General features: G+C 46.6%; 1 protein-coding gene across 2 annotated transcripts in view; it reads right to left on the bottom strand.

Annotated features, from left to right (window-relative positions):
- The window catches only part of PSTPIP2 (proline-serine-threonine phosphatase interacting protein 2), a 66535-nt gene that overhangs the window by 14225 nt on the left and 30257 nt on the right, over positions 1–22053 (bottom strand). For both annotated transcript variants that reach the window (XM_083403111.1, XM_083403112.1), the window contains exons 3-9: positions 20480–20557; positions 16105–16139; positions 11655–11761; positions 8128–8190; positions 6513–6611; positions 5629–5674; positions 3221–3300 (exon numbers count right to left, since the gene is read on the bottom strand). In XM_083403111.1, coding sequence (XP_083259237.1) covers positions 3221–3300; positions 5629–5674; positions 6513–6611; positions 8128–8190; positions 11655–11761; positions 16105–16139; positions 20480–20557 — 508 coding nt within the window. The remainder of the gene's footprint in view (positions 1–3220; positions 3301–5628; positions 5675–6512; positions 6612–8127; positions 8191–11654; positions 11762–16104; positions 16140–20479; positions 20558–22053) is intronic.

The raw sequence follows: 22053 nt of genomic DNA, 5'->3' as shown, positions 1-22053 counted from the left end.
GTTCAGTTTGGCTGTGTATTTTTTGATGATTTATTTACTACTTTTGCAATCAGGGTCTTGTGAAAGAACAATGTTAAACAATTTATGACCTCCTTCTACCAGTCCACAATAGAAAGTGTCCTTTCATATTGTATTACAGTGTGGTATGTTGGCTTGACAGCCACGGACAGAAAGTCTCTACAGAGGGTGGTGAATACAGCACATTATATCATGGGCTGTCCCCTGAGCCCGCTAGATGACATCGCAAGGGATCGTTGTTTTAGGAGAGTGAGAAAAAATCTCAGGGACGATTCACACCCCGGCCAGCACCTCTTTAATCTTCTGCCCTTGGGCAGGAGATATAGAAGTATAAAGTCGTACCAACAGGCTAAAAAACAGTTTCTATCCGTGGGCTGTTAGGCTGCTGAACGGAAAAAAATATAGTGCAACTGACTTTCGGGGTTGGTGTGTTGTGTGACAAGCACACAGAGTGCCGTGAGATTGAGTGTTTGGGGGGGGGGGAGGAAGGCTCGGTTAATTTCATTGTACACAGGTTGTACATTGACAATAAAGGTATTATTGTTGTTGTTATGTGGTCTTCTTCCATGATGTAAGCTGCCTTGTGCATGGTTTGAACTGTAGAAAGGTACACTGAAATATACTTGGAGTCGAGAGTGGATATCATGCTCTTTATTCAGCTCATAGTGGTGAGGAGGAATGGAAGTTCCCCCAGAATGTCTGCCTTATATACATTATTTACACAATGGGCCCCACGTGATTGGCTAATTCCAGGATTCACCTGTAGGCCAATCAGGTTGCGGATTCACTTCCACCTGGAGCTGGATTGGGTGGCTCCTGTGGACCAATCAGACTGCTGCATTCTGAATCCTATTGTTCTAGGACCAATCAGACTGCTGCCTTTTGGATCCTATTTAACTCAGTACATAACATACAGACAGATAAAATTATTTCATAACCTTGGTCTCTCGGATCTTAGTCAAGCTCAGTAAATCCTACGCCTAAGCAGCTCTATAAAATCGCTGCCGGGTTTTCAATCTGATTAGAACTGGCAAAGCGAGCCATCAATTTATACTCTTGAAATCCAGTTCTTTTTCATACGCTGAGGCTGACTGAAAAGCCAAAACAGAGTCTGAACATGAGAAACTGGGGGCTCTGGTCAGGCATTCTAAATAAAAGTGCATAACACTCCCCCCACAAAAAAAAATCATGCTGTGACAGTCAACCTCAGCCTGGCACTCTGTTATTGAACTACAACTCCCATCAGCCCTGGCCAGTGTTGCATGCACCTAAATATCTGAAAAGAGCCCCATTCTTGAAAACATTTTGTTCTAAATCCTGCCTGCATCTCTGAAGCATAGCTGTCAACTTTTCCCTTTTCTTGTGAGGAATCCTATTCGGAATAAGGGAATATCCCTTAAAAAAAGGGAAACGACAGCTACACATACTTTGAATGCAATAATCTTAACACTATTTCCGGTTCCCCAAGAAAGAATGCAGATATTTGAGATGCTTTCGAGAACTCGAGGCCATTTAAAAAGCAATCCCTGCCCAGCAAATGGTTTTCTTGCAACACTCTGGCTTTACTTGTGGGCTGCCCCCTTTTCCGTGGGACAGGGCGGGTCTCCTCCCTGCAGCTTTTCAAAGAAACCTCACCCGCTTGAGGAAGTGACTGGCAATCCTCTGTTTTCTTACACGTATACACACCCAAAGGGGAATCCAAAACACACAACATTCAAAGGCAAGGGATGAAGTTTCCTCCACACACTTATTTCTGTGTTTTGGCTGCTGCTAGCTGATCTGGATTCCTCTGCCCTATTTCTTTTCGACATGAAGTGTTCAGAATTCGAACCCAGAACCCAGTATTTGGGGTAAGGGGGCAGGGGAACCTTTTTTGCAGGCTGAGGGCCACATCTCCTTGCAAGTGCCCTTCCGGGGGCCACATTCTGTTCCACCCATACAGCTTTTTTAGGGGGGGAACTAGCAGCTAGTGGCAGACACCCCTTCTTACAGGTGCGGCAAGCCTCTTTTAAGACCCAAGGGCCACATTCCCTTCTAGGAAATCTTGCAGGGGCCACATGCCAGGCGCGAGGGCAAAAAGTGGCCAGGGCAAAAAACAGTAGCCTGGTTTCTCCACAGACACACTAGGCAAGGAAGAGACGTTATCAAGGTTTCGAGGACATATTCCAGTCAGGCAAAAACACTTGTGAGGAGAACTGAACAAAACATTTCTGTGACGACAACACTCTCTGAGCTATACTGCCTTCCCCAGCATCATGTCACCTCAGGAGAGGCAGCCAAACCCTTTTTAAAATAATAATAATAATAATAATAATAATAATAATAATAATAATAATAATAATAATAAATCTTTATTAGTTTTCAATTAGACACTCCACATACACATATCGTATTACATTTTGCATTCATACTTGCTCTTCAGAGCTGACTTCCCTCCTTCCTGCTTCTGGTTTTTTATGTCACATATAATTTTATCACATTATTTCCTTCCATTTTGTATATTGTTATTCATTTTCCATATTTTGTCCACATTTTATCCATAAACAAATAAATCCTCGTGTTTATACAATTCTTGTTGTCTGTCTGTATTCATTTACAACTACTGTTAGTTATATTAGTTTCCTTATACATATTATTTTCATTACCCATCACTTTTCTTAATCTTTCCTGTTATGAGGTTTATTTCCAATTCTACTGGTTTCACTATTGTAATGGTTCTAGGGGTTGCTCGTGCGTAAGTTGCCGCCACTCCTGGCTAGGTTACCTGGTTGAACCCTTTCTGTCTGGACAGCCTCAAGTTTCGTGGCTGCCTCAGTCACTGGCAGAATCCGTCAGTGGGCGTTTCTGGAACCTCTTCCAGCATAAAAGCTGTTTGACGCCCAGTCTTCTCCTACTCTCCCTGCGCGGAAGTCTTCTGCGCAAGGTGGGTGTGGGCAGCGGAGTACTCGTACTTTCTCCGCTGGTCTCCGGCGAGGAGTCCTGGAGCCACCTCTCCAATTCCCCCATCTGCCCCCCTTCTCCACTGGTGTTACGCTGATTTCCTTCCCCAGCGGATGGGCTGCCTCTCTCCCTACTGGGACCCTCTCCGGCATCCCTCTGGAGCCTTCTCTCCGCCTCCAGCTCCGATGGCAGTTCCCTGACAACTATTTTATCTTATCTTTCCTATAAGAGGCAGCTAAACCTTTGTTATATTCGTATTTACCTCACACGCCTTGACATGCTCATTCTTCCATTCTTCCCTGATCTTCTCCAGGGCACCAACGTTCATCTGATACACCCTGTCTGCAGTTGGAGAAATAAAAAAAAAGAGAAATATGGTCACGTCAAGAGAAGATGGGCCAAACACAGAATTGTAGAATTGGAAAGGGACCCCAAGAGTCAAGTTCAACCCCACTGGCAGTACAAGAATCACAGCTACAGAAGCTCTGACGGTTGGCCATCCAACCTCGGTTTAAAGACCTCCAAGGAAGGAGAATCCACCATCTTCCAAGGGACTTCATTCTACCACCGAATGGCTGATTCCGTCAGACATTTACAATACGCTAATCTTTATTGTCATTGCCCCACACAGAACAACGAAATTGAAAAATCTACATCAGACATTCCAAAACCAACAAGCCTGCTATCCCAGCTATCTCAACCTAGTTAACCCCCTAAAAACTCTGATACACCATTTTAAAATACAACATACTTCTTAAAGGTAAAGGGGCCCCTGACCATTAGGTCCACTCGTGACCGACTCTGGGGTTGCGGCGCTCATCTTGCTTTGCTGGCCGAGGGAGCCGGCGTACAGCTTCCGGGTTATGTGGCCAGCATGACTAAGCCGCTTCTGGCAAAGCAGAGCAGCGCAAGGAAACACCATTTACCTTCCCACCGGAGCAGTACCTATTTATCTACTTGCACTTTGACGTGTTTTCGAACTGCTAGGTTGGCAGGAGCAGGGACTGAGCAATGGGAGCTCACCCCATCACGGGGATTCAAACCGCTGACCTTCTGATCAGCAACTCCTAGGTTCTGTGGTTTAACTCACAGCGCCACCTGCATCCCTTACAGACTCCTTACAATGTGTTTAAAACCAAAATCACATTTGGGTAGAAACTGTTTCTCAGACGGCTAGTCCTAGTCTTTATAACCCTGTACCTTCTTCCAGAAGGCAGAAGCTGAAAGAGATAATTTCCGGGGTGCGTACTATCCTGTACTATCTCTGCAGCTTTCTTATGACACCTGGAAGCATAGATTTGATCCAAGGTGGGAAGAGTGCACCCAATTATTCTCTCCGCAGTCTTTACAACCCTGGACAGCATTGTTTTTCCCCTGACCATGCAGCTCCCAAACCACACAGAGACCATAAGTTAATGCACTTTCCACAGTACAATGGTAAAATGCCATCAACAGGTCCTTTGAGAGATTGTTTTCCCGGAGGATTCTCAGAAAATATAACCTCTGCTGTGCTCCCTTCATCAGGTCTTTGCTGTTTTCTCCCCAGGTTAGGTCATCTCTCAAATCCATTCCCAGAAATCGAAGCACCGAGACCTTTTCCACGCACTTCCCCTCAATAATAAGTGGCTGAATATTCAATTTACATTTTGTAAAGTCCACAATAATCTCATGTGTTTTCTTTAAGTTAAGGAGTAAGTTGTTTTTCCTGCACCACTCCCTTAACTGCTCAACTTCCTTCCTATAGGCTGCCTGCCCCTCTCCAGCCATGATTAAACCAACTACCGTTGTATCATCTGCAAACTTAATGATCTTATTGTTGTTGTTTAGTCGTTTAGTCGTGTCCGACTCTTCCTGACCCCATGGACAAGAGCACGCCAGGCACTCCTGTCTTCCACTGCCTCCCGCTGTTTGGTCAAACTCATGTTGGTAGCTTCGAGAACACTGTCCAACCATCTCGTCCTCTGTCGTCCCCTTCTCCTTGTGCCCTCCATCTTTCCCAACATCAGGGTCTTTTCCAGGGAGTCTTCTCTTCTCATGAGGTGGCCAAAGTCTTGGAGCCTCAGCTTCAGGATCTGTCCTTCCAGTGAGCACTCAGGGCTGATTTCCTTCAAAAGCATCCATTCTTCGGCGATCAGCCTTCTTTATGGTCCTGCTCTCACTTCCAAACATCACTACTGGGAAAACCATAGCTTTAACTATACGGGCCTTTGTTGGCAAAGTGATGTCTCTGCTTTTTAAGATGCTGTCTAGGTTTGTCATTGCTTTTCTCCCAAGAAGCAGGTGTCTTTTAATTTTGTGACTGCTGTCACAAAAAAGTAAAGAAGGTAAAATCTCTCACTGCCTCCATTTCTTCTCCTTCTATTTGCCAGGAGGTGATGGGACCAGTGGCCATGATCTTCGTTTTTTTGACGTTGAGCTTCAGACCATATTTTGCGCTCTCCTCTTTCACCCTCATTAAAAGGTTCTTTAATTCCTCCTCACTTTCTTCCATCAAGGTTGTGTCATCTGCAAATCTGGGGTCATTACTGAGGTATTTGATGGGACAGTCAGCTGCGTAGAGTGTTCTTCCTGATGCTCAGTCGGAATCTCCTTTCTTGTAACTTGAATCCAGCAGAAAAGGAGGTCTGTGCAAAAGTTGGCAACCCAACTTTTCGGGCGAAGTGAACTCACCTGAATCTTCCAGGGCTGTCTTTGTCTGAGCCAACTTCACGAAGAGCTGGAAGGGAAGCAAAAGAAATGAGGTCAATCGTCGTTCAGCCAGCCAGGAGAGCAGCTCTGTGAGGAAGTGTTGGGCAGATGGGTCTCCAACTGTTGGTACTAAAGGGTTAAGAGGTAACAAGTCGCTCTAATCACTGAGCAGCTGGAAGTCATTAAGCATCCAGGAATGTGAGTTAGTTTGTATAAATAGTCAGTTCACCCGTGTGTTTTCCTCCACCCTCTTTTTGACCTGACTCGCAGACTCAGTTTGTGGCCATGGGCGTGTTTGCTGATATGAGTTAAGTTTAGAGTAAAGTTTTCTTTATGCCGGAGATAAAAGCATGTGTGCTTTATCGCCAGGGTTTTTCTTTTGTAAATAAAGTTTTTTTCCCCCTGAGTTCCAAAGTGCTTGCTCCAGGATTCTTCATTGAAAGGTACTGACTCTCCTGCCTTCTTCAACCGCTGCACGAAATTCTCTGCTGAGATAAGATTTATGGCGTTGGAAGCGCACTGGACGTTTACTTAACATTAAACTAATTAAAGTTTAATGGACACCAACCGCCATCTTGGTTAAGGGAAGGGGGCCTGACCTCAGCCTTCCCTAGAACTTCCATTTTGTTTATAAGGTACCTTCTACCACATGTGGTGGACCTGCAAAGAGGTAAAGACTTTCTGGGAAATGATATATAATGAGTTAAAGAAAATGATTAAAAATACACTTGTTAAGAAACCAAAAGCTCTTCACCACTGAGCTATGGTCCTCCCTCTTTCATCTCCCTATTTTTGGCCTCGTTTAGGGCCATACTTTAGCCTGACCCAGCTCCCTCTCCCCACGACCCCCCTTGCACCTTCCTAACCTTTTCCTGCTGCTTTTGCGTGACCAGGTTGGCGCTCCGGTGGACGGCCTGCTCCGCCTCATCCTTGTCCCGGCACCTTTGCTCATACAGCCTCTTGGCCTGAGGGGAAACCAGGATGCAACAGGTTGCAAAGGATGTACATCAAAGGGTTACGACAGAGACCATAACAACTTGGGACCAGGCTTCCTGTGAGATTGGCCTTGCGTGTTCAGACCCAGAAACCTCCCCCCTAAATAAATTCACACGTGACTCAAATTTTAGGTTTGGTTTTTGGCAGAATTTAGGCCACAACTTTATTGATTACAGAAGGTGAGTGGTTGCATAGGCTCTGGTTTGACTAGCTCCCAGCCATGCAGGTAGCGCTGACCCAGGGCACCAGCATAGGTGAGCCAAGGGTGAACACCTGGATAAGCGGAAAGCCAGGAACGGGCTAACTCCACCACCCAAATGTCCCCCTGGACTCAGGCATGGGCACAACCCCCTCTCAGGGGTTGACCAAACCATCGAGTCCCTGGATTCCTTTAACGGAATACCCTTCACATAGGGATGGCGAGAGTGTTCTCCCATCCCTATCACCTGAACCAGAGCCTATCCGCAACCTTACAAATTGTGATGATGTGTTATGCAGCAGGCAAAACCCAAATGGCAAAAGCCAATCAGCCAAGTGGGGAAAATTCCTGCCATGCCCCTGTCCCAACAACAGATGACACATGATGGCATAGCAAGGTAAAGCGCAAAGCCCTAAAAGTAGGGAGAGGTGGGTATTCCGAATGCATGCGCCAAAAGAGGAAGCACTGGGTCATGTAAAGTAAAGGTAAAGAGACCCCTGACCATTATGTCCAGTCGTGACTGACTCTGGGGTTGCGGCGCTCATCTTGCTTTATTGGCCGAGGGAGCCGGCGTACAGCTTCCGGGTCATATGGCCAGCATGACTAAGCCGCTTCTGAAGAACCAGAGCAGCGCACGGAAACGCCGTTTACCTTCCCGCTGGAGTGGTACCTAATTATCTACTTGCACTTTGACGTGCTTTCGAACTGCTAGGTTGGCAGGAGCAGGGACCGAGCCACAGGAGCTCACCCCATCGTGGGGATTCGAACTGCCGACCTTCTGATCGGCAAGCCCTAGGCTCTGCGGTTTAACCCACATCACCACCCGCGTCCGTGCATGGGTATAAATAGGTCCCTCGAACTGTTTAGACTGCGTCCCATTGGCCAGATTGCACCCAGCTTCGAGGGACCTACCAATCAGGTGTTGTGGCTGACCAACGTACCCACCCACAACACAGGGTGTTGGTTGTCCAGGTCTCACCTCAATACGTGCCCTCTTTAAGGGAGGACCCAAGTTGTTCCATAAATGCTCTCTAGATAGCTTCGATCTGTGGCAGCAATGCAGACACAGGCGTCACATATAATACCTGCTCTGCGTTTGCAAGAAACTGATCTTTGGAACACCAGGTAAGCGCTGTTTTATTCTCTCTGCAAACCGTGTTGAGACTTTCTACACTCAGGCTCGTCTCGCCGAATGAAGCTGAACCTGCTTCACCACACGACTGCCAAAGAGGCAATCTGCAAAGGCATGTGGTATTTTAAGAACCAGGGGAGAAGAATTAACTCACCTCCAGGGTTTTCTTGTACTGCAGATTCCGGTTTTTGTGAATCGCGTCCATTATGAGTTCAATCTGCGGAAAGAATACCAGGGTTAGTGGAGCCTTTTGCTCCTCAGCAGAACAGGGAAGGAAAGAGAAATCCGTTTCCCCTTTCTAAATATAGAAGGCCACACGCGTTTTACAAGGAAAGGAATTACCGCGAACGTCTTCCGCTTCATCTTGCAAAACTGAATTGGCATGTCTTTGCTACAGGCCTCCGATTTGGACATCTAACAGAGAATCTGAATTCCACTGAATTTTGAGGTTTATTAAAGGGTTGTATTTCCTGATAACCAAAGCAGAGACCGAAAGACATTCAATCATGCCAAAAGCACAGCAGCTTCACTTTGCAGACCCAAGCAGCTTCATGTACTGCCTGAAATTATTTCATTCCCTTTGCAGACCCATGGCAGCTAGAAACTTGGTTTAATTTAACCAAAGTTGAGTTTCCTTGTTGATTCAGGTCAGAGGAGACAGGATTTTCAGCCAGGCTTTTGGGCTTGATCTTGGAGAGTTTACTATGTTTCTTATTTTTTATTGGTTCCAAAGTTTAATATTTTATTGCTAAGTCGCTTTGAGTTCACTGTTCCTTTAAAAAAGCAACTGATACGTGCAATAAAATAATGGATTCATAGCTGGATCCTGCCCTACGTTTTTCAGGCGGGGAGGGTATAATTACAGAAGCTCTTAGTTTGAAAAGGAAATTCAAAACCAAAAGCTTTTCTCCAGAGCTTTGAAATGCAGAAACGCAAGATATCGCTCTCAAACAAGGAAGCTGTGCTGTGTTACCTGGTCTGAGCCCTATGCGGTTAAGGTGCAAGCTGAATTTTGTTCCACCAGCAGAGGAGAGGGGGAAGCAGTTGTGAAAGGAATGAGGAAATTAAAATGGGCAGACAAGAAACTCTGCCATGTCCAATAGCGGTGGAAAAGTTCAGGTGCTGAATGGAGGTTGTTTTCTTCTTGGAACCAGAGTTTATCACATTTTAGGGCTCCCAAACACAATGGGAACTGGAATTGACACCTGCGGGGTGGTATGGCAAGCACAAGTGTGTGTATGTTTGTGTGCTCAATCCCTGGAGTGGCAGCCTATTTATTATTTGTACCAAAAGATGGCAGAGATTACCTGTACCTGAACATCACAATCTGCGTGCCTGAGCTCAACAATCCCTGTGCTGCTTGTGGCTCTGTGTTTAGTTGCAATGTAAAGTCTTGCATGAATTCCCCAAAACCATTATTTTGCTTTTATCAAAGGTCATACACAATTTCATTCTGGACAGATAGTCAATACAGGAATTTAGCAATTGCTTTAAACCAATTCTTGTCCGTGAACGCAAAATTGTATCATCTGCGTACAAGAGGATGGGAATGCTTAATGCATTGAGTTTTGGACTGTGGGCGTCCACCTGTTTTAGTGAAGACGCGTGGTCGTTAAGAAAAAGGTTAAAAAGAGAGGGAATAAAGACGGAATCAATGTCAGCGAATCATCCTGTGTCTGTGGGGAGACTGCTACAGCCTTCCAAAATTTCTTATGACCTCTCGTTAGGATGGCTTAAAGTAATGTATCCCAACATGCCTGATTATATCTTGTCCGGCTGAGCTGGATAGTTGTCGGAATCTGGAGAATATACACACATACCTTGGGTTAAGTACTTAATTCGTTCCAGAGGGTCCGTCCTTAACCTGAAACTGTTCTTAACCTGAATACAGTGGCACCTTGGTTCTCAAACTTAATCCATTCCGGAAGTCCGTTCCAAAACCAAGGCGTGCTTTCCCATAGAAAGTAATGCAAAACGGATTAATCCGTTCCAGACAACCCCTAAAACAGCAATTTAAGATGAATTTTACTATCTAATGAGACCACTGAACCATAAAATGAAAGCAATAATCAATGTACAGTGCAAACATGATCCATGCGGGATGCACATTCGCAACCTGCAGCATTCGCAACCTGCAGCGGCACATCTGCGCACACGCGGGTTGCGATTTGGCACTTCTGCGCATGCACGACCGCCAAAACCCAGAAGTAACCCGTTCTGGTATTTCTGGGTTTCGGCAGTCTGTAACCCAAAAAAACACAACCTGAAACATCTGTAACCCGAGGTATGACTGTACAGTGGTACCTCGGGTTAAGTACTTAATTTGTTTTGGAGGTCTGTTCTTAACCTGAAACTGTTCTTAACCTGAAGCACCACTTTAGCTAATGGGACCTCCTGCTGCCGCCATGCCGCCGGAGCACGATTTCTGTTCTCATCCTGAAGCAAAGTTCTTAACCCAAGGTAATATTTCTGGGTTAGCGGAGTCTGTAACCTGAAGCGTATGTAACCTGAAGCGTATGTAACCCGAGGTACCACTGTACTGTACTATAAAATGAATAAGACAGTATTGGAGATGATAAAAATAATCATCCACACAGTCACAAAAACAACCAAAAACGCCTCAAAAACAAAAACCCAAAATAAATAGCAAAAACAAAAGTGCCAAACTTAACCCGTTCCAGAAGTCTGTTTGACTTCTGAAATGTTCAAAAACCAAGGGGCAGCTTCCGTTTGGTGCAGGCGCTCCGGAAACAATAGCTGACAGCCGTATTGGACATTCGGCTTCTGAAAAACATTCAAAAACCGGAACACTTACTTCTGGGTTTTCAGCATTTGGGAACCAAGGTGTTTGAGAACCAAGACACCACTGTAAACTCTTATTTATAGTAATAATAATAGTAATAATAGTAATAGTAGTAATAATAATAATAATAATGATAATAATAATAATAATAATTTATTTGTACCCTGCCCATCTGGCTGGGTTTCCCCAGCCACTCTGGGTGGCTTCCAACAAAGATTAAAATTACATTAAACTGTCAAACATTTAAAACTTCCCTGAACAGGGCTGCCTTCAGATGTCTTCTAAATGTCAGGTAGTTGTTTATCTCTTTGACATCTGATGGGAGGGTGTTCCACAGGGAAGGCGCCACTACTGAGAAGGCCCTCTGCCTGGTTCCCTGTAGCTTTGCTTCTCACAATAAGGGAACCGCCAGAAGGCCCTCAGAGCTGGACCTCAGCGTCCGGGCAGAACAATGGGGGTGGAGATGCTCCTTCCGGTATACTGGGCCGAGGCCGTTTATTTACCTTTCCAACTGCTGTCCCGTGTTTTCTTTGGTCGGGAACGGACAACGATTTTTGACCTTTGTTCCAGGTTAACAGTATCACACCTCTCTTGCCCATGTGGCGGGGTGAAGCACCCACCTCAGATGGCAGAAACACAAGAGGTGGCGCTCTGCCCAACCCACCGTTGCCACCAGAATACCGACAAGAGGGAGGCATTCCAGTGCATGCCATCATCACTCATCTTTCCTGTCCCAAGCGGAGAAGCCAAGTGACAACATTTTGCAGAATGCCCTATCTCTGGGAAGGAGAAGCAGGACAGGCCTCAGGCAGCAAAATGGGACTGGCCGCCCCCATCTGTCTCCAGGGACCTTCTCCAACCCCTCTCGTGCTCCTGACCTTTTTGCGATGGAGTTTTTGCTTCTCCCGGAAGTCCTCCATCTTCCTCGCCTCTTCGCGCAATGTTTGGGCCAACTGGATGTGGCTCTGCCCGACGCTGTCCACCTCTGAAAGCAAGGATATGTTAAGAAAGAGATAAAGAAAGTGTAATATGAAAACTTCAGGAAGTTAAAAGTGATGTTGTGTAATTTTTCTATTACTATATATACTGTTAAAATTGGATAATTGTAATGAATTGTTGTAGCAACTACAGTGGTGCCTCGCAAGACGAAATTAATTCGTTCTGCGAGTTTTTTCGTCTTGTGAATTTTTCATCTTGCGAAGCACGGTTTCCCATAGGAAATGCATTGATGGTTTCCCATAGGAATGCATTGACGGTTTTAAGAAAAAGTTTAAGAAAAGTTTCCATAGGGAAATTCGTCTTGCGAAGCAACTCAAAAAACAAAAAACTCTTTCGTCTTGCGAGTTTTTTGTCTTGCGAGTCATTCGTCTTGCGAGGTACCACTGTACTATTTATATATTGTTAAAATTGGATAATTGTAATGAATTGATGTAGCAACTACTGTGGTTTTTTCCTTTGTTATTGTTGAATTCTCAATAAAGTATTATTCTTTTTTAAAAAATATGAAAGCAAGGAACGCTATAACAAAAGAACCACTGGGAGGAAATGTAAACGGCAGGCTTTGTTCCTCCTCGCCACCCAACTCTGGAAGGAACGTCACTTTTACTGCCGCTTTGCAGAAGGGAAACCGAGGCTGAAGCACAACAACATTCCCAAGGTCATCTGACGCGGAGTTTCCAACTAAAACGCTGTGGCGTTTTTTTAATACAGTGAATGTTGCAGTTTTCGTTACTTTATTTTTTGCTTAATTCTTCTATAGCGGCAATAATAATGTTGGGGAAACGTCACAGAACAACTAGCAAAACAGGATGCTGTGTGAACACTCCAGTATAAATCCACCGCTAACACACAATTGTTCTGTCAATCACATGTTGCAGAATACAGCCCCTAAGGAAACACCAGTCTGCAGGGACAGAGTTTAGAAGCGTTTAATAGAGATGTTCCCATCCAACTAAGGTGCTCCCCACCAAATTAATATGGGGCTGAACCATAGCTGTCAACTGTCCCTTATTTGGTGGGAAACTCCCTTATCCCAGCCCCGTGTCCTGCTGCTGTCCCTTATTGATGATGTCCCTTAAATTTCCAGGTTTCAAAGGAAGCAGCTCCTTTCCCTCCCTCCCTGCCGGCCAGGGAGGAGGGAGGCTCCAACTGTGTTGCTCGGCTGCGTTGCTCACCAATAAGGAGTCTGAGAACGACTGGGGGGTGGAGCTTGCATGCCTTGTGCCGATCAAATTGGCCGCATTGCCTGGGGACTCGCCTTTCTCAGCGCTTCCCAGCGGAGAGGTGATGGTGGTTTTGCTTGCTGCATCCCCTTTGCCAGGTTGCTGCACTGTGGGAACCACTGCTTGAGGCTTCGTTTGGCTGCTGGTTGACTAAAATCCTTTATTTTGGCTGCTGATCCCTTATTTTTGAGGCTGCTAGTCCCTTATTTTCAAATCTATAAGCTGACAGCTATGGGCTGAACAGGGATAACAGGTGCCCTAGGGAGGCAGTGGAATTACCAAAGCTGGTACCATGCATTCAAGTTCACAAATTTTGTTGAATTAAACTTAATGTTTCTTATTGGAATTTGGAATGAAGATGCAATTAATGGCTACTGTTCAGATTGCTCTCATGGTATTATCGTCCTTCGTGGGCCATGCAAACCACTATTCTGAATAATGATTTTTAGGGGTGGCACTGTGGGTTAAACTACAGAGCCTAGGACTTGCCGATCAGAAGGTAGGCGGTCCGAATCCCCGTGAAGGGGTGAGCTCCTGTTGCTCGGTCTCTGCTCCTGCCAACCTAGCAGTTCAAAAGCATGTCAAAATGCAAGTAGATAAATAGCTACTGCTCTGGTGGGAAGGTAAATGACGTTTCCGTGCACTGCTCTGGTTCGCCAGAAGTGGCTTAGCCATGCTGGCCACATGACCCAGAAACTGTACGCCGGCTCCCTCGGCCAATAAAGCAAGATGAGCGCCGCAACCCCAGAGTCGGCCACGAATGGACCTAAATGGTCAGGGGTCCCTTTACCTTTACTTTACTAGGGATGAATTTATGGAACTAAGGGAGCAGTGCCCAAAAAAGTTTGCAACGGCATGGAAAGGGCAGAATTTCGAACGGATAAATGAACAAATCCTTAGCCGCTAGCCTTTTCTGTCCTATTGCACAGTCTTCACTGATGCTTATTTTTAAAAGGCTGTGGTGGACTCAGTGGCGTAGCGTGGGTTGTCAGCACCCGGGGCAAGGCAAGTAATTTGCGCCCCCCCCCCCCGCTGCACTGTCCCTCCCCCAGATAGTCCCTCGCCCTCTCTCCGCACCGCACCGCACGCCTGGCACCCTCCCCTCCAGTGGGCGGCGACCCGGCAGCTCGGATCGGATTCGCACAGCCAGCACTGCAGTGAGAGAGTGAGTGAGCCAGGTAGGGGCAGAGAGCTGCGAGTGCGAGCGCCCCCCCGATGTTGCGCCCAGTGAGGCCGGCCCCCCCTGTACCCCCCACGCTACGCCACTGGGTGGATTGCCAAAAGGGGTTCGATAAAATTCTATTCTAATCCGTTCAGATGCCTGAAACGAGGGCGAAGGAGCCCTTGATTCTCACGAGACCATTCTCATGCTTCCCCTGTTGCGTTTTCACCGTTGTTCGCCAGCTCCTCCCTGTGAGGAACAAAGCCGACTTTGGGGATTCCAGGGTCAGTCCAGCCAACGCCAAAAGAATGCCACTAAACTGGCAATGTGGGAAACTCCCCTGCCTGGAGGCTGCCTATCAAGCTGGAAGCCTTCCAAGGCTGAGAATATCCAGAAAAAAACACCAACCCACATTTCATGTTGCAGGCAAGCAGGGTTCCTAGAAACCCCATGGACTTTTGCAGAACCTCTGCCCAGATCCCACAAATGCATTTTGAAACACAGACATTCCTGGCATTGCACTGCTCTCTGTTTCCATCCAAGGATCCTTAATGCGTGCCAGTTTTTCTGTGCCCATGTATCTCGCCGCCTGTCAAGGGCAGTGCGAGTGTTTATTTCTGCTCCACGTACCCAGGGTGCAAAGACAGGAGCGCTTCCATCTAAAAGGCCTGAGAGAGTCATTAAGCAAACAAAGGCAAGGAGCTCGTGGCAGAATCAGAGGCTGGGCGGACTATGCTATGAGACGCCTTAAAGGTAAAGGTAAAGGGAAGCCTGACCTTTAGGTTCAGTCGTGACCGACTCTGGGGTTGCGGCGCTCATCTCGCTTTATTGGCCGAGGGAGCCAGCGTACAGTTTCCGGGTCATGTGGTTTTGGCAGTTTCCAGCCGTGAAATGAGTTGCCCGCATTCTTAGAGTAAATACTGTATTTTTCGCCCTTTAGGGCGCACCGGCCCATAGGGCGCACCTAGTTTTCAGGGGGGGGGGGAAATCAAGGGGAAAATATGATCCCCCCCCCCCCCCGCAGCTCTGGGAGCAGCGGACAGCCTGCAGGCTTTTCGACCAGGAGGGAGAAGGGACTCAAACGGCCAGTCAGTCCCTTGTCCCCCCTCATAGAAAAGTCAGGCAGAAGCCACGCACCCTTTAAAGAGTGCACGGCTTCTGCGTGCTTTTGCGGGAGGTGGGGGAATTCCCCCATCTCCCGCAAAAGCCCATAGGAGGGAGAAGGGACTGACTCAGCCAGTCAGTCCCTTCTCCCTCCTTGGGGAAAAGCCCCCAAGAGCAGCGCGCTCTTTAAAGGCTGCACGGCTCTTGCGGGCTTTTCGACCCAGCTTGTGGGGCTGGCGGTGGGGGGAAGCGCTGCTTTCCCCCACTGCCAGCCTCAAAGCAGGGTCGGGGAGCAGCATTAAGGCGTCACGCGCCTTCCCGCTCCCCCCCCCAGCTTGTGGGGCTGGCGGTGGGGGGAAGCGCTGCTTTCCCTCACCGCCAGCCTCAAAGAGCAGACTCTCCTGGCTTCAGCGAAAGCAATGCGAAGCCTCCGGAGCGCAGGCATCGGAGGCTTCGCGTTGCTATCGCTGAAGCAAAGGAGCCTGCATTCGCCCCATAGGACGCACACACATTTCCCCTTCATTTTTGGAGGGAGAAAAGTGCGTCCTATAGGGCAAAAAATACAGTAAGACTTTGCAATCCGCTGTAAGTCTTCTAGGGAGGAACTGGAGTAAAGGAAATTAAAATGCCAGAAATTCAAGGTGGGGAGGAGGGAAGAGGAGAGAGAATTATCTAAAAATACATGGCTTTCTCCCCCCAAGGTAACCTGCAAATATCAAAGTATTTCGAGCCCGTGATTTCACTCTGCTGTGTATGTGTTTGTACATCTCTTCACATTAGCTTCACACACAACCCGAGCCACGGTTTTGCACATTCTGGAGACCGTTAAAAGTTACTTACGTTGCTTGAAAACCTCAAGAGCTCTTCTTAGGGTGCTGGAGGAAATGCGGAAAGAGTGGGGGGAGGGAGAGAAAGGAGCAAACAGTTAGAATCCTTGGAGAGAGGAAGAAGTCATCAAATCTGTTTTTATGCCACACGCCAGAACAGGACTTCCTTGTGAACTTGCATAAACTGGCCTTGTTTCAACACCCGGTGACGCAACCTTTGAAATTCAGAGGACAAATTTTTACGGCTGGGCGTGAGGTCCTGGGCTTCTCTTCCGCTGACAGAGACCTCCTCAAAAGCACTTGGCGGCCGGGTAAATTTGCCAAGATTTCTCAAGAGGGGCTGGGATCGAGGCTCAAAATCCAAACAACACTCCTCTCTCACACACTCACACGTGCAAATGGTTTAACAAGGGGCAGCTCCACTGGGAAAGTCTCCTGCACAGCTCCTCTTGACTGCAAGGGGGTTGTGCAAGAGACCTTCCCAGTGGACTCTGCCCCATAAGCAGGTTGTACCCTGTAGAGCAGATCCACCCATTTTCCACTGTAACACTTGTAAAAAAATAAATGCTGCTCTGTTATATACCTAGGAAGAGGCCAGCCCAGATCTAGAAAGAGGAGATAACAAAACCCTTTTGTTTAGGCAGGCCTAGTACACAATTGTGTTACTTTTTTAAAAAATAATAATAATTTAACTAACTTTATATATCACTTGATTGCACAATTTTTTTAAAAAACCAAACTCTGTTATAATTGTTTATTAGTTTTCCAATATTTACCCAATATTACCACAGTTTTGCCAATTGTACAGTTATTCCAATTAATATCAAAATAATTCCAAATATTTCCAAATTTCTACAATTTAATCAAAGTGGTTTTCCGCAGGGGGGAAACACCAAACTTCTGGTTGTTGTTTTTTAAAAATAAACAAAACGTTAAAATTATCAGTCATTTTAAAATATTCAAAAGATGACTAAAATAAACTGCAGCCAAAAAGAAATAAGAAATAAACACTTGCTGAATTTATCCATATTTTTTTAGTACGCTTACTGTTTTTTTAATGTCTGGTTTTTGTCACTATTTTTTGAAGTAACTACTTTATACTAGAGGGTGTAAACATCTTAGTGGCGTTTTGTTTCTGATGCAGCGATGTATCAATATTTCTAAATGAAATAAAAACACATCAGTTTTAAAGCTACCTTTGCTCGCTACAATAGGATTGTGGCAACCAATGTCTCTGAGAGCTTCCTGAGCCCCGAAGGAAAAACCTTGAGTTTCCCAGTGTTTCCTGTGGCTCCCAACTCACCGTGAATTGCACATTTCATTTCGGAGACCCCAGTCCCCTTAAAGGGGCTATTCGTGCATTGCGGCTACCGAAAAAGGGTCTGTCCAATGTGTCCCCAGTTACAAATCCTACCCGTTTCAGCGGGTCCCTGGGAGATACCTCCTAAGAGCTTTTCCTATGGTTCCCAGCACATGCCCCAATGGTCACGCAACTCGGCTTAGAATAAGCTGGAGTTTAAAAATACAAGACGCAACTCAGGGGTAAAAAGACAAGGGTTATGAGCAGGGCCGGATTTAGGTTTGATGAGGCTCTAAGCTACTGAAGGTAATGGGGTCCTTTATATATCCAGCTGTCCATTGTCAACAACAAATGGAGGCTGTTTTTTTGTGTTAAATATATGCTAGATAGTAATTTATGGACCTAAGAGGTATCTAAAGTCATTTGCCATGCAACCAGTCCATGCAGAATGTAGGTACCCTATATATAGAAATGAGCAAACCAGTGATATTTTAGGGAGCAGACGAGCAGGCGGGGCCCATTACTTACATCACAGGAGCCTACACAACACAAAACACTGTTGCTGTACGTAGCTTTTATTTTATTTGTTTTTCATCTTAAATTTTGGAAATGTACATCCAGGTTTTTTTCTTTAAATTTGTTTGGGGCCCCCAAGAGAGTGGAGCCCTAAGCTATAGCTTGTTAAAAAAGGTAAAGGTAAAGGATCCCTGGCAGTAAAGTCTGATCGCATACGACTCTGGGGTTGCGGTGCTCATCTCGCTTTACGGGCCGAGGGAGCCGGCGTTTGTCCGCAGTTTTTCCAGGTCATGTGGCCAGCATGACTAAGCAGCTTCTGGTGAAACCAGAGCATGCACAGAAACGCCGTTTACCTTCCTGCTGGAGCTGTACCTATTTACCGTATTTTTCGCACCATAGGACGCACTTTTTTTGCTCCTAAAAAGCAATGGAAAATGTGTGTGCGTCCTATGGAGCGAATGCAGGGGGGAGGCAGGCGGGAAACAAGCTTCGTGCGCTCTTGCGGGCTTTTCTCCAGGAGGGAGAAGGGACTGACTGGCCGCATCAGTCCCTTCTCCCTCCTGGGGGAAAAGCCCCCAAGAGCGGCGCCCTCTTTAAAGGCTGTGCGGCTCCTGCAGGCTTTTCTACGAGCTGGGGGAATCCCCCCACCTCCCAGAAAAGCCAGGAGAAGCCACGCAGCCCTTTTAAAGAGCGCGCAGCTTCTGCGGGAGGTGGGGGAAGCTGCAGCAGGTTCCCTCCTCTCGGGCTCCCTTTGAAACGGCAATGTGGGAGGGGAGCAGCTTACACTCGTGTAAGCAGTTCCTCTCCCACTTTCCTGCTTCAAAGCAACTACAGAGGAGGGAAGGAGGGGACCATGGATCCTCCGCTGCTCGCTGCTCCGGAAGGAAGGGGACCATGGATCCTCTGCTGGGGAATGCAGCAGATTCCCTTCTCCCGGGCTCCCTTTGAAGCAGCAAAGTGGGAGGGGAGCAGCTTACACCTCCTCCTACCCTCCTCTGAGGCTCAATTTAAAGCAGCAAAGTGGACAGGAGCCGCCCGCTTTGCTGCTTTAAATAGTTTAGTGCAACATTTGATTCAGAATATTTTTTTCCGTATTTTCCTCCTCTAAAAACTAGCTGCGCCCTATGGTCAGGTGCGCCCTATGGAGCAAAAAATACGGTATCTACTTGCACAGGTGTGCTTTTGAACTGCTAGGTTGGCAGGAGCAGGGACTGAACAACGGGAGCTCACCCCGTCGCGGGGATTCGAACCACTGACCTTCTGATCAGCAAGCACAAGAGGCTCAGTGGTTTAGACCACAGAGCCACCCGCATCCCTTTTGTTTAACTTATACGTAAATCCAGCACTGGTTACGAGCACATCTGAACCCACAAAAGCTGAAGGATTCCCACCCCCTTTTTGCCTACAGCTCCCCAAGATGGCTGCCTCGCCGTATGGCAGAACCAGCCACCGTGAGGAATTTAAAGCAGTGGCGCTTCCCCTAAGCCACAGCCTCTTCTAGTTTCCACTAAAGCAGGAACTGAATTCTGAGCATGGGCAACGATGGTTACTGGAAGAGCCTACTTGGGCAGAAATGAAGGGAACTGTGATTACGTCACACACATTTTTTAGACCAGCGAGTGTTTTTCCAGCAAAAACCTTCCTCACTTTCACAATAGACTCAGGGACTTTTTAGACTGGGAGCAGACGGCTATCCAAATTCTGGACCCAAAACAAGACATGTCCTCTGCAAAGCAGTTCCATTTTAGCAACGTGATTTTTGGAGGGTACGTTTCCTCTCCCTGTGTGGACCCCCACTCACACCCACAAATCTGCTCCAAAGGGCAGGGGGAAACCCCTCAGAAGATATTTCCAGGAATGTACAGGAAGAGGAGGGATGCGGGTGCCGCTGTGGGTTAAACCACAGAGCCTGGGACTTGCCGATCAGAAGGTCGGCAGTTCGAATCCCCATAACGGGGTGAGCTCCCGTTGCTCGGTCCCTGCTCCTGCCAACCTAGCAGTTCAAAAGCACATCAAAGTGCAAGTAGATAAATAGGTACCACTCTGGTGGGAAGGTAAACGGCATTTCCGTGCGCTGCTCTGGTTCGCCAGAAGCGGCTTAGTCATGCTGGCCACATGACCCGGAAGCTGTATGCTGGCTCCCTCGGCCAATAAAGCGAGATGAGTGCGCCAAGCCCAGAGTCGGCCACGACTGGACCAAATGGTCAGGGGTCCCTTTACCTTTACAGGAAGAGGAGGGGACCTTCATAAGGGCAAAAGGAGAGCTGCCTTATTCCAAGGCAGACTCCACAGGCCAGAATCGCCCACACAGGCTGGCAGCCGGCTGTCCAGTGCTCCCGAGACAGGAGCTCCTCCAAGCCTTACCTGGACATGCCAGGATTTGAACCTGGGACCCTTCCCCGAGCGCCTTCCATCACGCAGCTAGAACGTCCTGCGCTAATGAAAGTACATTGCTGGAATCTGCCCCTATTTTCATTCAAAGGAAGTCCAGAGGTTGAGCCAAAAATGGGGTCTAACCCCCCCTTTTTTATATACAAACAACAACACAGTTTTAGGGACCGCAGTCACTCACTTCAGCTCTGTCTGCCCGCAGGGTTTTTTCCGTGATAAATTAATCAGGTCCTTGCCATATCTCTCTTCTATAGAAGCCCTGTTGCGTGAGAAGAGAAAGTTTTTGTTTGTTTGTTTATTTGTTTGTTCATATCCTGCCTCTCGCCTCCCCCCCCCCCAGACAGGGGCTCCAAGTTGGCTTATACAAATGGAAGCAACACATATAAAATATGGGAAACATATAGAAGATGTAGAACAACGGCAAGAGAAGTTGATGAACTATGCAGAACTGGCAAAAAAGACAGATAGACTAAGAGAAAAAGGCAACAGAGACTTTGAAAAAGATTGGGAACCATTCATATTATATTTGCAGAAACGAAGAAAGTCGATAGACGTGATGGCAGGATTTAAACAAACAGTCACATTATCAGCATTAGAAAATGTTTAGAAGATAGTGAAATATTATTATGGTGTATTTACTTTTATTTTTATGCTTTTAGGCTTGATGTTAAGGGACGTGGGTGGCGCTGTGGGTTAAACCACAGCACGTTTGAAAGCACGTCAAAGTGCAAGTAGATAAATAGGTACCGCTCCAGCGGGAAGGTAAACGGCGTTTCTGTGCGCTGCTCAGGTTCGCCAGAAGCGGCTTAGACATGCTGGCCACATGACCCGGAAGCTGTACACCGGCTCCCTCAGCCAATAAAGAGAGATTAGCGCCGCAACCCCAGAGTCGGCCACGACTGGACCTAACCGTCAGGGGTCCCTTTACCTTTACTAGGCTTGATGCTATGTTATTAATAATTTTTTTCTTTTAAGAGATAGCAAAGTAAGTGAAAATAGAAACAAACCAAAAGCGGAAATTTGGAGGGGAGGGAGGGAGGGGAGGGAGGGAGGGAGGAATATATAGTAAATGTTAAGAATTTGAGGTGTATGTAATGAATGAAAAAGAAAAATGAGTAAAAAATTTAAAAAAAAATTAAATTAAATAAACAGGTTGGGTGGCCATCTGTAAAAAAATAAAATAAAACATATAGAAGATTAACAAGTACAAAGTAATTTGTACTATAATAGAATCATAGAACCGCCGAGTCGGAAGGGCACCCCAGAGGTCATCTAGTTGAACCCCCTGTGATGCAGGAATCTCAGGTAAGCAACTATGACAGGCAGCCATCCAACCTGTGCTTAGAAATTTCCATGAAGGAGAGGCATTGGTTTCAACAGAACTGAAACAATATTTTAATTTTTTTTACCAAAGCACAGATAATGAGAAACAGCATAATTAAACCCCTTTCCTTAAAAAAACAAAACAAAGGCCTATTGGAACAAAACACCTGCCAGCTGAAGAACAACAAGGAGTTGTTCCGCCTGGCCTTTTGCTTGGAATCAACTTGATCCCCCCCCCCTTTCTTATTTCCTTTCTCCTTCTGTGTTGGAACTCCTATTTGGGGACTTCCCTGCCCTTTTTTCTGGCCCACGTAGGACCAGTCTGGATAGTTAGCCTTGGTGAAGACGTTTTCATCCCCAAAAAAGTTTTTGAGTTTCTGCTGAAATGAGGCTGCATTTTAATGTTGTATTTTAATCTTGCTTTTTAAGTTG

The sequence above is a fragment of the Podarcis tiliguerta genome (genome assembly GCF_965153285.1).
Source record: "Podarcis tiliguerta genome assembly, chromosome: 11".
Taxonomy (NCBI): domain Eukaryota; kingdom Metazoa; phylum Chordata; class Lepidosauria; order Squamata; family Lacertidae; genus Podarcis; species Podarcis tiliguerta.
This window is presented reverse-complemented; position numbering and strand designations above follow the sequence as displayed.